Source organism: Genypterus blacodes, unplaced genomic scaffold, assembly GCF_046128005.1.
Source record: "Genypterus blacodes isolate CSIRO-AG114 ecotype Tasmania unplaced genomic scaffold, CSIRO-AGI_Gbla_v1 ptg000013l_1, whole genome shotgun sequence".
Classification (NCBI taxonomy): domain Eukaryota; kingdom Metazoa; phylum Chordata; class Actinopteri; order Ophidiiformes; family Ophidiidae; genus Genypterus; species Genypterus blacodes.
Window position 1 is genome coordinate 1,232,501 of NW_027466827.1, and position 15,356 is coordinate 1,247,856.

A 15,356-nucleotide genomic window follows, 5' to 3' on the forward strand; every position below is an offset into this window, starting at 1 on the left:
AATAGTAATAGTACTTATTCTACAATTTGTGAATCCTTTGTCACCGTTTCACACCGATCTTCAAGTAACACTGATGCCACACACCCTACAGTTTGAGAACCGCTACTCTGGGCCAATAACCAACCTCCAAATTAGTGTAAAGAAACAAAGTGTGTGAATATCTTTGCATTGAAATGACATTTTCAATGTTTTTTTCCCGTGTGTTGTTGTCCAATATGGGCTCATAAACACACAACACACAGCCTGATGTAAGGAGCTCCATACAATGTTTGCATATAGAGAGGATTCTGTATGAAACAAAGCAGCTTTCTAAATTGGTTCTTTGATGATAACGTCTTCCTGGAGGCTGTGACGTCCAACTAATAAGCAAACACACGCACACACACACACACACACATATACAAACACACACACACACACACACACACACAATCACACACACACGCACACACACAGTACATATAGTGTTTATGGACGCCCACACAAGCACATATGTAATCACACTTTATACTAATTGAAAGTAAGTCAAAGTAAGTACTCTTTCTTTGTTGATCCCTGCATGATAAACATGAAATCCCCCCAGATAGACATCCTTCCTGACCCCTGCAACTCTCTTCTGACTGAATAATAAGCAGCTCGATCAAAATGAGCTGGAAAATGAAATCGATGCATCGCCTACCGACTGAGTTTCTGTAAATTGACAAACAGACAAGAATGAATCACAAGTTTGACATCAGGATTGCATAATGTGATGGGGCGGCCGATGCATTATTCACACAGCTATTGATCATATTACAATGCAATGCTCTGTTATCACCATATTAAGCATCAGATAGCCTGTGTTGTGCAGTAAGCAGCAGAGCATGTGTGTGTGTGTAATTCTATTAGTCATGTATTCTTGCACAGTACAAACACAAGGATTGAAAATGTAAAAAAGCAAACAGAACAGTATTCATCTCCAACTCAGACGTTCCATGCGGTGAATACTTAAATAAATCAGTCAGGGATCCTGCTGACTGAGCCTCACGCTGGTGCCTCAGCTCCCCCTGCTCGCCTGTTAAAACCTGCTCCTTCCTCCATCCTCATCTGGTTCAGTCTCAGGAACATTCAGAGCTCTTTTCCCTCTCAGTCATCATCCTGACTGTGCCCGTCTCTACTCTGTAAACCACACACACACACATATACACACACACACCTCAGCAGCTTCTGCAAAGTCTCCATCCTCTGCTGTTCTGCTTCTCCTTTCCTGTTTGAGATATCAAATCCTGATCCTGGAGGCTCCATTGTGTTCCATCTTCAGGTGTTTGTTTTGCGTCTGTTAAACCTTAAAGTATCTATATCCCCACTATCCGACAATCACTACAGAATCCATATGGTCGGCAAAAAAACATAAATACATCCAAACCAAATGCACGAGAGCTTTTCTGTTTGTTTCCACTTCAGGCTCTTTAATGAAACACGTTTGATTAATTAACAAGGAAAAAAGATCATATTGATTTTGCTAAAACAAACGGCTGATGCTCACATTTCCACCTCATTAAATCAAGACATTTGTAGTTTTGTCTCCTTGCGTTGCTTTCACCTCTTTTCTGTGATGCTCTAGTGTAACCTAGTGGTCAATTACTGAACTGCAGATACTCCAGTATGAGCAGTAAAGTCATCAAAACCTGTTCAACTCTGAGGTGAAACGCTGAGTGAATGCATCAGGAGCGGTCTCAAATGAATCAAACAATTCTATAGTAAAGGGGTTTTTAAGGGGAATTAAAAACGCCAAATCCTACAATCAACATAAAGTTTACTATCATGGATTTTAAGAAGATTATTATTATTACTATTATTAAATTATAACATTGTATGCCCTTTCTACGTGATATACTCAGTTAGCCCATTCAATTTATCTAAAGTCCTTTAAGTTTAAGGGGTAAAGGTGTTAAGGGAAACAGTTGAGGGTCATTAAAAGGATTTGGGATAAATTGAATGTGGGAAAGAAATGTAAAATTCTTGTTATTTCTACAGAGGATGTGGCGAAAAAAAACAGATTCAAATCAATTAAAGGAACCCTTAAGTTTAAGAAGTGGCAATTCTCTTTACTCTAGATGTGCTTGCTATCATTTTATGTGTCGATTTTACCCAGAATGCATTCTGGTATGCTGGGTGTGTAGTCATGATCAGTCAGTGATTAGAAGTAACAATAAGAATCTTTAAACACAATCTGAAGTGGAACCGAAGCAATAACTGTTTAAATAGAAAGTGTATCTGTGCATCTTGTTTGTATGTGGTTACAAACAGACGAGGCTGTTTTAATTGTGACATGTGTGTAATATATGCAGATACATTGTATGTCAAAGCCCTGCAGGACAACAACCCTCAGCAACCATGCCTGCAGACCTCCAGACTGTCAGGACATCTGTCATCCCTAACAGTCATGTGCACCAGCGTGTGTGTGTGTTTGTGTGTGTGTGTGAGAGAGAGATAGAGCGAGAGAGAGAGAGAGTGAGAGAGATGGGTAAGTCTTTGGCAGCGGGTCATTCCAGAGAACATGGGAACAGCCGAGCGTCTTAAAAATTCATGTCTGGTGTCCTTTGTGGAGCTTTTGTGGCAAACATCAAAGGAGTTAAACCGAGACAACCATGTCAGAGGCACGAGCATATACGGACACACGCACACACACACACACACACACACACACACACACACACACACACACACACACACAGTGAGAGAGAGAGAAACAGAGCGTGTACATATGTGCACTTTCCAGCCTTAAAGGTCAAGCTTCAACACACTCACACACTCACATACACTTACATGCAATGTCCCCAAAAAAATCATAATTTAAAAATATGATTTCTTTTTAGATTGGATTAGGATTTATCTAATTTCATTTAAATATTGACTTGGCGGTGAGTGCAGATATCGATGAAAGGCTTTTACACCATCACATGAGACAACTTTGGCACCGCAGTCAGTGCTGAGTGACTGTTGGGTGCATGTCTTCCGTTCGGACACTAGGAGGAGCAGTTTACACACATTTGGACAAATCCATGCAGTCAGGCAGTGTGAGGGAGTTTAGAGATGCACTGTGTGTCCCGTTTGGTATAGATATGAACAGAATTTATTGGCCCGATGTGATTACTGAGGGTAATGTTTATAAATCATCATAATTGATCAATGTAAAGATCCAGATTATGGATATTAATAAAGCTTTCAGACTTAAAAATCCTGTTCTATCACATCACATCATCATACAGTATGATAGTGTTAGATGGTCTTCATGACACACACACACACACACACACACACACACACACACACACACACACACACACACACACACAAGGGGACTGACAAAACGAACACCATCACACATCACAAATCAACATTGAGATAATGCTGTGATAGTGATCATGATATTCATTTTGTCCATATTGATCTGATATTGATCAGTCCATTGCAGTATATTGCAATTCCATATGATGTCTGTTTTACTGTCCATGTTTGACTGGATTTTACAGGTCAGCCTTGAAATTCAAATTGAATTTAGTAGTAGTAGTAGTAGTAGTGGTGGTGGTGGTAGCAGTAATAGTAGAAGTGCCTGTAATCTGATATAATGGGAAGTGGAAGGTGTGTATATTGTAAACTATTGTATTCAACAGTTCAGTTTAGTTTTAAACTGTTAACTGTTCTTTCTGCTGCAGCTCCAGATCCTTCCATCTGTGCAGGGTGTTGCTGTGACCTCTTTTCCCCTCTTGCAGATAAGTTGGATAATGTATACATGCTGTGTGTGTCATCTAGAGAGCAATCCACCCACGGGCAAAAAACAAGGGTGTGATTAGGTGTGGCACTGATCGTCCTTTAGCAAAGAATTGCAGTGACGTCAGCTTTTTAAAAGTTAAATCATTATTATACCTGCGAGCCAAATGCATGCAAACACAGCCAGGTATATTTACTTTGATATTCCCGGATGTGACCATTTCAACTATGTATCACCACTATTTTTATTTTTTGCAGGGACACGTGATAAATATTTATTTCACGTATTTTTGTCCCTTATACTCTCTTATACGCCTCGTAATGTAAGAGCTCCCATTCACAAAGCCCGACTGCTTATATCAGAGGGCGGAGAGAGAGCGAGAGAGCGAGAGAGAGAGAGAGCGAGAGAGAGCGAGAGCGAGAGAGAGAGAGAGAGAGAGAGAGAGAGAGAGAGAGGTGAGGCATCCCACTCCTCACTTGGCTGCATTCGGTTTACCGACACCGGAGAAGCGACCATGCTGTGGAAACTAGTTGAGAATGTCAAGTATGAAGATATTTATGAGGTAACGTGACCGTGTTTCGGGGAGATATACTGTATTTATAGACATGTGTAGTTTTATAGGATACATGAGTTGTTGCCATATGTGCCTTAAGTGCCAGTATAGGCTTTTATTTTGAGAATATGAAGCGGGGGATACTTCACCTAATGATGTCTTTCCTTAAATGTTCCTATTTTTTCTCGCGTCAGGAGTGTTTTAGATTTATTCCACGACTGTTATGCTATTGCGTATTTTTGCTTGGTCTTTCGGCGAAAATTTCGGAAAAAAATCTTTATATTTGTAAGAATGAAAAAACGTGGTAATAATATTTAATTCCAAACCACAGAATATGAAATTTCATTATTATTTTACGTGCTGAATAACAGCAAGTAAAAAGAGTTTTTAAGAGACGCCGAGGCAGAATGACGTAAATCGTTTAGGAGGACTCACCCGCGCGCTGCACCGGCTCGCGCTGAATGAGCTCGAGCACAATGCGTGGAAGAAAAGGGGCAGCAGTTAGCGCGCGAGGCCCCACGGCTCAGCCCGGTGGGACGCCGCCGTCTCGTGCGGGCACATGGCTTCTCTCCCACGGTGCGAGAGGGAGCGAAGGGGGGCGGCGGAGCTCTTAAACGGGCTTCAAGAGGGTAAAAAGGGCGCTGCAGTAAGTCTACAAACCCTCTTTTCACGCGTGACACCTTTCACACGAGACCCCCACGCGCCCCATTCACGCCTTTCCCTCCCCCGTGTTTCCAGTAGTCGGAGACAGCTGCATCACAACGTGAGTCGCCTTTTTGTTCCGGGTGTGTTGGTTGTCAGGCTCGGTGTAGTTTACGGCAAATGTCTGGAGCCAACAGAGGAGCAGAGTTTGATTTAAAATGCGTAAAGTCTGTGCGTAAAAGCGAATCGAGTGCACCAAGCCGGATTCGAACTTGTGACCCTGGTTGATTAAGTGACATGTCCGATCCCGTTATTGTTCCGACACCCGGAGTTTATATATTGTTACACCCCGACCTCTCCGAGACCCTGATTGTGTTTTCACAACGCCAACGCTTGTTTACAAGGGGATATTTTGCGTAAAGGTTCTCCAAAGGCATGTAGACGCATTTTGGTTCTGCGTCGAGGCCCCTAAAGTGAGTGTGTATTTCACGGGGGGTTCCTTACGGGCGTGGACGTGGACGCCCCGTTAGGTTCCTCTGCTCAGAGATGGGTCTCTCTCTGCCCCCCTGCTGGGCGCGCGTCACTTTGGCTCTCCACGGAATTTAAACGTCACTCACGTTTGCGCGAGGGGCTTCACGCGCCGTGTGTCGCCAGTCCCCTGCCTCCCGCGCATTAATATTCCTGTAAGTCTCAGTCATGAATAACAATTACACCGTATACGGAGAGTAGAGGCGGGAGCTTGGTGCTCACACTCAGAGCGACGGCAGCTCCGGGCTGAAGGACGATCTGCGAAGGGGCTTTAGTTCAGGCCCGCCCTGCCGACACCAGCCGCGCTCATTGGACTGAGTTTGTGTGTCCTGGCCCTGCACTCGGTCCTTATACTCCCCCGCTCTTTAACCTCGACACCCGGCAGAGGCTACACAGATGTTAGTGCATTCTTACTCTACGGCGGTAAGTTTGTCCTCCATAAGCTCCAGCTGTGACACATTTTAACGTTTTCCATGTGCGAGTTGTTTCTTAGGTTGAATGTCACTCAGGCCTCCATGGAGTCTCTTCGCTCTGTTTTGTCTCCCTCCTGTGACACGCTGACTTATTCGTCCTCTCTGTCTTCCTCCTCCTCAGGACCGACATGACGGTGTGTCGAGCCACAGCTCGCGCCTGTCCCAGCTTGGCTCGGTATCGCACGGGGGACCTTACTCCAGCGCGCCGCCGCTGTCTCACGCGCCATCCTCGGATTTCCAGCCTCCGTATTTCCCGCCACCGTACCAGCCGCTCGCTCACTACCAGAGCCAGGATCCGTACTCCCATGTGAGCGACCCGTACTCCCTCAACTCCCTGCACCAGAGCCAGCAGGGCGCATGGGGAGCGCGGCAGCGGCAGGACGCCGCCGGGGATCGGATGGAGAGCTCCGGACTGCTGGCACAGCCTCGGGCCTCGCTGCCTCAGCTGTCCGGGCTGGACCCACGGAGGGACTACGGTGGCGTGCGACGTCCGGACGTGCTGCTTCACTCAGCTCATCCGGGACTGGAGCCCGGAATGGGAGACGGATTGTTGCACGGGCTCCACGGCATGGAGGATATCCAGGTGAGTCAAGATCAGAGCTGAACTCACTTACAAAGCTTAGAGGGAATTGAAGTTCAGAAGAATGTAAGTTTTGAAATCCTGGTGTCCTGCTCGAAAGTATATCCCAATGTGACAATTTATGAAAATGTTATTTTAATGGAATTGGGATCACTGTGGATAAAAACTGCTGACAGAGTATGATGGGAATAATTCCATTACATCTCCATAAACAGAAAATAATACATATGACAAAAAATGTTTTAAAGACAACCAAACGTTTCCAAATACATAAGATGCTCTTAAAATGAAAAAAATAATTAGCAATTGTTCATCAAATATCTATTTCATTGTCTTCGTGTATCCCAGTGCCTTCGGAGTTGAGGTCAGTGATGTCAGAATAGGTTCAGGTCCCTCAGGGATGGACTCAGATGGCCCACAGCTAAGAGAACTGTCTGAGGAGAATGAGACACGAGGAGAACATCCTCACAACAACGACACACATTCATAACTGTGCTTTAGTAAAACAAACACAATATTTTATTATTGATTATTAATTGCAATTCTGCAGCTTTTAGTAAAAATGTACAGTCTGAAAAGGCTCCAATATATTTTTTACATTTGATATTGGAGGAAAACATAATTGTGATTTAAGGCACTGGATTTTTTATCTTTCATTTGTTTTTATCTTTCAAAATTTCATTTATTATTGTTATTGTTATTATTATTATTATTATTATTATGAATATTATTATTAGCACATGTTCTTCTCTTTTTTTCTAACAGCTAGTTGCCTATAACCTCTATTATTGCTGCTTAATGTGCCAAATGTACAACACAAGCTGCCAAAGAAATAGACTTTATAAGTCAGCAGCAGGATTTCATCTCCACTCGTTTCCCCTTTAGGCTACAACCATAACGCATTGCTTTTGCCATTTAACCTCTACAATAGATTCTCATTTCTGTCTTTCTGTATTTGTGTCATTCATTTATTAACCCCGTATAAATTTGTTCGAAGGGATTCATTTTTTTTATTAGTTCTTTATTTGAGCGTGAGGCAATGATGACAACATCACTCTAATTTAACACGGAATGAATTTGTTAGATTAAAGCTGAAAGTTGAATTCTGAGTATTTTCTCTTTTAGCTCCATAAATATGATTATAAACCTGACTTGAATGGACACAGGCGCCTTTAAATAACCTATCGTTGTGTTTCCTGTCATTTCAATTGTTTTATGGTATAATCGAAATTAATTCTGCATGGCTTTCAAAGAATTATATTATAATCCATATGATTACTGTTGGTGTTAGAGCGTGAAAGCAGTAGCAGAGTAATTATATTTAGATACTATACACCGTTTGTTTCTGCTCGTTAACTGCGCAACTTTGTGGAGAATCAAACTATAATAATTATTTATCTCGCTTTGAACAGGCCATTGATGACAACGGAACCCACATACTGGATCAATCAGTAATTAAGAAAGGTATGCACACACACACACACACACACGCACAGAGAGAGAGAGAGAGAGAGAGAGAGAGAGAGAGAGAGAGAGAGGCCTGTGTGTTCTATAATCAATATTGCAATTGTGCCACTGCGATAAAATACCAGTATCACCTCTCTTATGTCTCCAAACGCATTTATTTATCACTGAAAAGCGTTTACTGGTATATTTGTTATGATGTATTGAGATAGTGAAGTGGAAATGTCACCTGTGGAACATCTTAAACGTTAAAATCACAACACCCCCACACACACTGTAGACACTGCATATTAATATTTAGTTTGAGTTTTGCCACATTCTTGACTGTTTGCTGCTGTATAAATCTTAGAGGGATGATCTCGGTTTGATGTTTTTTCATGGATTCCTATATCCCAAACCACAGCCTGATGGAGGTTTGGCTGTAGGTCTCAGAGCAGCAGCAGCAGCGTGTTAGGCTCAGCTCCCTCGTTTTGGGGCGTATAAGCCGCGTTAAGGCACCCGGTGTGTACGGGCTGTCAGGCGGAGTGCGGGTGCCTGCTGCCTCGCTGATGATGTGAGCTGATTTAGTTACGGGATGTTGAGTGACTGCGCTCCCCGCGGGGCATTTAAGCCGCTGATGTAATAAATGGCACCGCTCACGGAGATCTCGTGAGCTCGTTTAGAGCTAATCTGCGGTATTATCCCCCGCGGAGCCATCAAACCCGCGCGCGCTGGCCCCTTGCGCACGAGGCTGCGCGCGGCTGCTTCTTTTACGCCATTTAACGCGAAACGTCACCGCGCGAGCCGGGATGAAGGAGAGGCGCCTCGCTGCCACCGGTGGGAGCAAACCGGCCGTGGAGGAGAGACGGGGAGGTGGTTAATGCGATTTGGAGGCGCGAGCCAATCAACAATCGATAATATCATAATGAGAACGTCGCGCGACATTAAATAACAGCAAATGCCCAGCGCGTGCGGCGCTTCATTAGGCCAGGGCCGCCCTCTGAGCGCGCGCGTGGCCGGGAGAGGAAAAGTTAAGGAGGGAGAGAGAGAGAGAGAGAGAGAGAGAGAGAGAGAGAGAGAGAGAGAGAGAGAGAGAGAGAGAGAAATATGTTCTCCTTAATTAACCCGAATAATCAGTACATACATACATATACCCGCGGGTGGAAGGTATATATGTTCATTTACTTGTGATAGTATATTTGAGGAACAAGTACTTCAGTTTGGTCAATCAGTGCTCTGACTTAAGGCTCTGAAATTGCACCAACCTAGGACAAAATAATGGTTAGTCGTGTAACCTTGCTTTTTTATTGACATTTATCAGATATAGAACATACCCCATATATGTGAACACATCCAACATAAATACCTTCATGAATAAATATTTGAAATGGAACGCTGCCAGACTCAATGATGCTGATATTTGCTAAGTCATGTGACAAAAATGTAGTTAGGTTACAGGCTTGTTTTTATAAATTAAGATTGAGAGGGTAAATAAATAATAAACACCATCACAATCTTGTTTTAAATGAGGTAATTACTGGAAGCCCATCAGCTGCTTATGTTGCTTCATATAGTGACAGCATTGCTCCACTGCATGGTGCATGATTCACATTTACATTCAGATAAACTCACAAAATATTGACAATGTCCATCCAGAAAATTCAATCATCCACTTATTTGTAGTTTTAATTTAATTCCCGCTTTTAAATTCTGATGCATTAACATGAACACATACACCTGTAATGCATTTACTTCAGGCACATTTTGCATGTGTTTTTTACTGTATATTTCCCATTGTATAATACTTATGAATCCTCCTCTTCTCCTCCCCTCTCCTTCAGTTCCCATGCCTCATAAGAACATGGGCTCTCTGATGCTGGGGAAGGACGGCCTGATGGGTGGAGTGTCCGTCAACATAAACGAGGTCTTCTGCTCGGTACCGGGCCGCCTGTCACTGCTCAGCTCCACCTCCAAATACAAAGTGACCGTAGGGGAGGTGCAGAGGAGATTGTCCCCGCCTGAGTGCCTCAATGCCTCCTTGTTGGGAGGCGTGTTGAGAAGGTATGACCTCACGATGATATCTGAGGACTTCCGGCTATATCCCCTGTTAATCAAACTGTGATAAATGTCAATTACAGCAAAACTTCCACATATATTAACCAAACCTCCTATAAGGACAATGTGCATGTTCATCACGTTCTCACCAATTTGACATTGTTTTCTTTTCTTTTCTTTACAGAGCCAAGTCCAAAAATGGCGGGAAATGTTTGAGAGAGAAGCTGGAGAAGATCGGGCTGAATTTACCTGCCGGGAGACGCAAAGCTGCCAACGTCACATTACTAACATCTCTGGTAGAAGGTGATTGTTTCATTGTTTCAAACCTGTATACCTGTACATATAAATCAAGGGGCTGCAAAGGTCATGACCTTACAGTGTAAAATCAGTGAAAATGAGAAATATTAAATGCTGAGCAAGGGGAGAAGATATACTTCTGACTTAATTAAAAAGAAGGAAAAAGTTTTCTCCCAAAACATTTATCCACAGTGCAATTTAACACAATAATTTGGCTCTTCTGTTTAATTCAAATTTTGTCTAACCTAATATAAGTTAAACCAGGATTTGCCATATCGTACTATAGATACTCAAAATTAGTAAATTTGCAACAAACATAACAATTTCCATTCCATAAAGACACATTGAAGGACTGTGTAAATCTTTGTGTTTATGGAAACCAAATCATGCCATGTTCTTCTTGTCGTTGCTTTCAAACACAGTCATAATGTTCCCCTGCTGGTTTGTTTTGATGACTAATGGCAGGACTAAAATATCATGTTTAAGGATAATGTGTCATTTTTAAACAAATGTCTGCATAACAACATGCTATCACAGCACATACAATAATGATTCCTAATTCATGTCACGTTTCTGAGTGTTTCAGCCTTCATCCTCTCCAACACGCAGCTCATTATGTGGTGTATTTACATTCCCTGTTAATAGGTGTATGTGATGATTCAATCTCCCATCTGTCTGCCTGCAGGTGAAGCCGTCCACCTGGCTCGGGATTTCGGTTACATCTGTGAGACGGAGTTTCCCACCAAGGCCGTCAGCGAGTACCTGAACCGGCAGCACGCAGACCCCAATGAGCTGCACACACGGAAAAACATGCTGCTGGCCACAAAGTGAGTGTGAGGCAGATACACACACACCCACTGTGCCGTGCTGTGTTTTATGAGGACATGCGGAGTGTGTATGTATATGTGATGAAAAGGGGCGAACCGATGCAAATCCAGCGCCCCGGTGCAGAAAGTTGCATCAGTCATCATGGAGGAAGATGTTTGTTTGTTTGTGCTGGGTTTAACGACACAACTTTACTCATCAGGTGGATTGTACAAACTCGTCAAATCTCTTCCCTACTCTGCAGGATTTAGTTTATAGTGGATGAAATGAAAGCGTTGGTCATTTCTCTGTGGCCCCTCTGGACGCCAACATGAATCTCACGCAATAAAATGGCTGACTGAGGGGAAATATTTTGTGGCAAGTGCCATTCAATCCGAATCGTATAACGATTTGATGAGGCGGCATTTGGCCCTTCTTGATTGTGATATCGATGAATGTAAAAAAAAAAGAAAGATAAACCCCATTAGGATTGCCGGTGTGATTCCATCATTCCAACACACAAAGATGCTTAATTTTACACCTTTACAGTAAAACCTTCAGACACTTTAATGCACCGTCCCACCTGGAGCCATTTAGACAGCAGACGTTATTAAATACAAACACTGTTGCTGTACGTTTGACCTGTAGGCTCGCCGTCTGATAAGCCATCCATTTTGCAGGTATACCCCTCGTAAAGTTACTTATATTACTCCATTTTTATGGTCGTTAAACTGTGGAATTGGATCCAGGACCTTCTGATTACCTTTACCAGCTGGAGGAACACGGCATTCCTTTCAATGCAAACCAGGCCGTCGCACGCAGGTTAAGTCACAGAATCACACTGGATTACTGGCTTTGTTTTAGGTTATCAGCCAAAAATATTTAGCCAAAAAATGCCTCCTGTGTCCGTTTATACCCAAGCACCTATGTGGAAACCGTGCAAGTCTCCAGATAAAAAGGTTACGAGCTGAACAATAAACCTCCCCAACAAAGAACCCTTCAAGCAGGCCTGTAGCTTTAACTTGCATAAATAGTGCCGGTCTGGACTTCGTGTGTGTGTGCGTGTGTGTGTACGCGCGTCAGTGTGTTCAGTGGTGGATGTTTGATGTTCACATTCAAACCTGTTCCAATACTGTGTGTCGGTTGCTGCCTGTTAGAAATTCATTATTTAGCAGCGAAGTGTTTCAAGTCGTCAGAAAACAACAGCCAGAGCCGTGAGTGAGGCCCCGGGGTGGCGGCTCCTCCTCTCTGCTACCATCACCCCAGCTGGGCTCGGCCCGCACAGCCTGTCATTCATTTGCTGCAGCTCTGCCCTTAGGCCGCTCACTGGGCGCGTGTGTGTGTGTGTGTGTGTGCAACGGGCGTGCAAGTATGAGTCTATGAAAGGGAGAGAGAAAGGCGTCCCTTGAATGTGAAATGTGAGCATAAAAGCAGGAAAGAGGGGAAGATGAATTCAGTAAAATAAGGTCTTAACTATCACATTGATGGCTTCAAATTTCCAATAATCCAATTTCCTTCTTCTATAGTTTCAGTTTCATGTATTTTTACAGGCATCCAGGAGTTTTTATGTTTAATTCAATATGTGTTATTGACGACCTACCTTATGTTTCTAGATAGAATTTGGTGTTTTGATGTTGTATTCTAGTTCCATCCCTTCAAACTAAGAGCGTTGTTCTAGATTGTGCAGCAACAGTCCCATTGGATGAGGCAAAGAAGTGTATTTCTTACACACAAACACACACACACACATATTCACACACACAGTGGCCTCAGCAGACCTCAGTCATGTTGTGCGGTGTAAAGTGGCAAAATTATTTTTTTTAAACTGGAAAACTGTTTTGTGTGTGTGTATTCGTGTTTGTGTGTGCTGCTCTCCCTTTGCTTCACTCTGTCCACAACCAGATTTGTGTTTATGGTTGTTTGGATGTTCTCCAAAGGCATTCTGGGAAACAAAGGGAGGCTCTGGGGTGGAAGTTAGTTATACCAAAACATAAACGTACACAATTCATCAGAAAACAAACCCGCCGGAATACAACGCATGGCGATCAATGAGGATATTAACGGGAACGGGAAAGCAGTTTGGAGAGGTAGATGATGTCATGTGGAAGAAAGATGGAGCCAAACGTTCCTGTGACCTTGGAATACTCCCAGATTCACACATGATACGGCACGTCAGCACATTTATAGACATAAGATGCAGCAAACAAAGCAGACGGTTTGTTTCTTCCCAGGAAAAAGAACAAAATCACAAGTTTCTCTTCCCTGCTGGCTTTACGGTTTTGGGGTTTTATCTCAAGGAACATCTGCAAATAATGCAACAACTTTACTTAAGTCACAAGCAGCTTAGAGATTAGTTTGAGGTCATTTCCTGAGATCTTCAGGACAACAACCTAATATAGTTGGAGTATTAGTTGGAGACACTGTTGCCATGTTGATGAGACTCTAAAAGCTGCTGTTGTGTGTTCTCCCCTGCAGACAGCTGTGTAAGGAGTTCACCGACCTGCTGGCCCAGGACAGGACTCCCCTGGGCAACTCACGGCCGTCCCCCATCCTTGAGCCGGGCATCCAGAGCTGCCTCTCCCACTTCTCCTTCATCACGCATGGCTTCGGCTCGCCCGCCATCTGCGCCGCCCTCACCGCCCTCCAGAACTACCTCACCGAGGCTCTCAAAGGACTCGACAAGATGTTTCTCAACAACCCGCCCAACAGCCGACACGGGGACAGCGGCAACAAGGCTGGCGACAAAGAGGAGAAGCAGCGGAAATGAAGAAGAACGGAGACGGGGCGAGGGACGGCGGAGGAAGAGGCAGACGCACAGACGGAGCTGTGAATTCTAGCTTTACACCACTGCGACTGACCGACCACACACACACAGGGCTGAGGTGGAGGAGGAAGAGGAAGAAGAAGGGTTGGTAGAGATAGAAAAGGAAGGAGGAAGACACCCGTGGGCCAGTGTCAGAGACCACAGAGGGATTTTTCATCTGTGTTACGTTCTTTTCATTCCCCTGAGGACATGCCGGTTACTGTGTTACATCCATTTCGCTCCCCCTGCCTGCATCCTGTGAGACTGAAACGCTGTGAGCAGCTAACACACAACATTGCGTGTGTGTGTGTGTGTGTGTGTGTGCGTGTTTGTGTGCGTGTGTGTGTGTGCGTGCGTGCATGTGCGTGTGCTTGTATTTGTCACTATTTTTGTGTGTGTCCCCCACACAGGAAATGTGTCGTTGGGTGTGATGATCGGTGACAAGCATTCTGTTGGACTGGTTACAGGAAGTTGGGTGTTTATTTATGTGTCTAAATATTTATTTATATTAATTTAAATGAATGGCTGTGTAAATAGGTGCAGCAGCGACTTTGGAGTAGGCCTATTTATCTGTGATTCGACCTTTGTGAGCTGGTGGGGGGGCGGGGGGGGCGGGACTCATCCAGTGTGTTTCTGTTCTATAGAGCTGTTGTCATGGTGCTGATGATGGGTAGACATGCTTCTAATTGTCCAGTGATTTCATTTCTATCACATTGATAATAAACCATGTGTTTTATTATGCGAGGTGTGCAGCCTGCGCTTCTTCTCCTGGGAAATCCTCCACAAGGGTCACAAAGGTCAGCGCCAGTGTTCACTTCTGTCCATTAGGAATGTATTGATCAGGTAATGTTCGGGCCATTACTTGAATTGATGTCACAGATGAACATTCGCAAGAGAAATATTTGTTATATTTGAGATAAAGTAGCAAATTTGCTTTTTCTGGATGTTTGGAATTGGATTGCCCCGCTGCTGATCCTGATATCATGTGAGGCGTCGTTGCCTCTCTATGAATTTCTGATTAGCACTAAGTGACACGTGAGCTCATCTGCCTCCGTCTCTTCCTCACAACTCCAACCTCAACACCATTTATGGAGCCACATGTTTCATTTTAACTAACACAACTAATTCATCTGATCTAGATTTGCTGGAGCAGTAAATTAACACCAAACAAGGCGTTTTGCTTATTATCCGGGCTAACAGAACATTTTCAAACCTTAATTAAGAATGAGTTTTTCTATTTAATTCAGACTCAGTCTCTTTATCTCCCTGCAGGTAGAAACGTGGAATTAAAGCCACGGTCTGCCAAATGTCAAACAAAAAACACCAAAATAAAAAGCACAGGATCGACCCGTTCACATTCTCTTTTTTTTATATAAATGTACGTGTATCATAACAATTACAATCAATCATCAATACAATCAATA

At 43.6% G+C, this 15,356-nt stretch overlaps 1 protein-coding gene across 4 annotated transcripts; it reads left to right on the forward strand.

The window, feature by feature from the left end:
• Nucleotides 1-4,268: 4,268 nt before the first annotated feature.
• tfap2b (transcription factor AP-2 beta) lies at nt 4,269-13,896 on the forward strand. Of its 4 annotated transcripts, none has more exons than XM_076167547.1 (8): nt 4,269-4,316; nt 6,072-6,533; nt 7,943-7,996; nt 9,308-9,344; nt 9,839-10,034; nt 10,213-10,331; nt 11,011-11,152; nt 13,605-13,896. In XM_076167547.1, exons 1-8 carry the CDS (start codon nt 4,269-4,271, stop codon nt 13,894-13,896), a joined length of 1,350 nt encoding a protein of 449 aa, XP_076023662.1. The 4 variants fall into 4 exon arrangements, with proteins under 4 accessions (XP_076023662.1, XP_076023669.1, XP_076023677.1 ...); XM_076167562.1 differs by lacking the exon at nt 4,269-4,316 and adding an exon at nt 5,874-5,900; XM_076167554.1 differs by lacking the exon at nt 9,308-9,344 and having other exon boundaries at nt 7,943-7,994; nt 9,815-10,034.
• Nucleotides 13,897-15,356: the final 1,460 nt, after the last annotated feature.

Bases quoted from the DNA above. Each gene is read 5' to 3' on its own strand.
- tfap2b (XM_076167547.1), top strand. From the start codon at position 4,269: ATGCTGTGGAAACTAGTTGAGAATGTCAAGTATGAAGATATTTATGAG. The intron at 4,317-6,071 runs GTAACGTGACCG...CCTCCTCCTCAG, and splicing joins AGTATGAAGATATTTATGAG to GACCGACATGACGGTGTGTC. The intron at 10,035-10,212 runs GTATGACCTCAC...TTTTCTTTACAG, and splicing joins TTGGGAGGCGTGTTGAGAAG to AGCCAAGTCCAAAAATGGCG.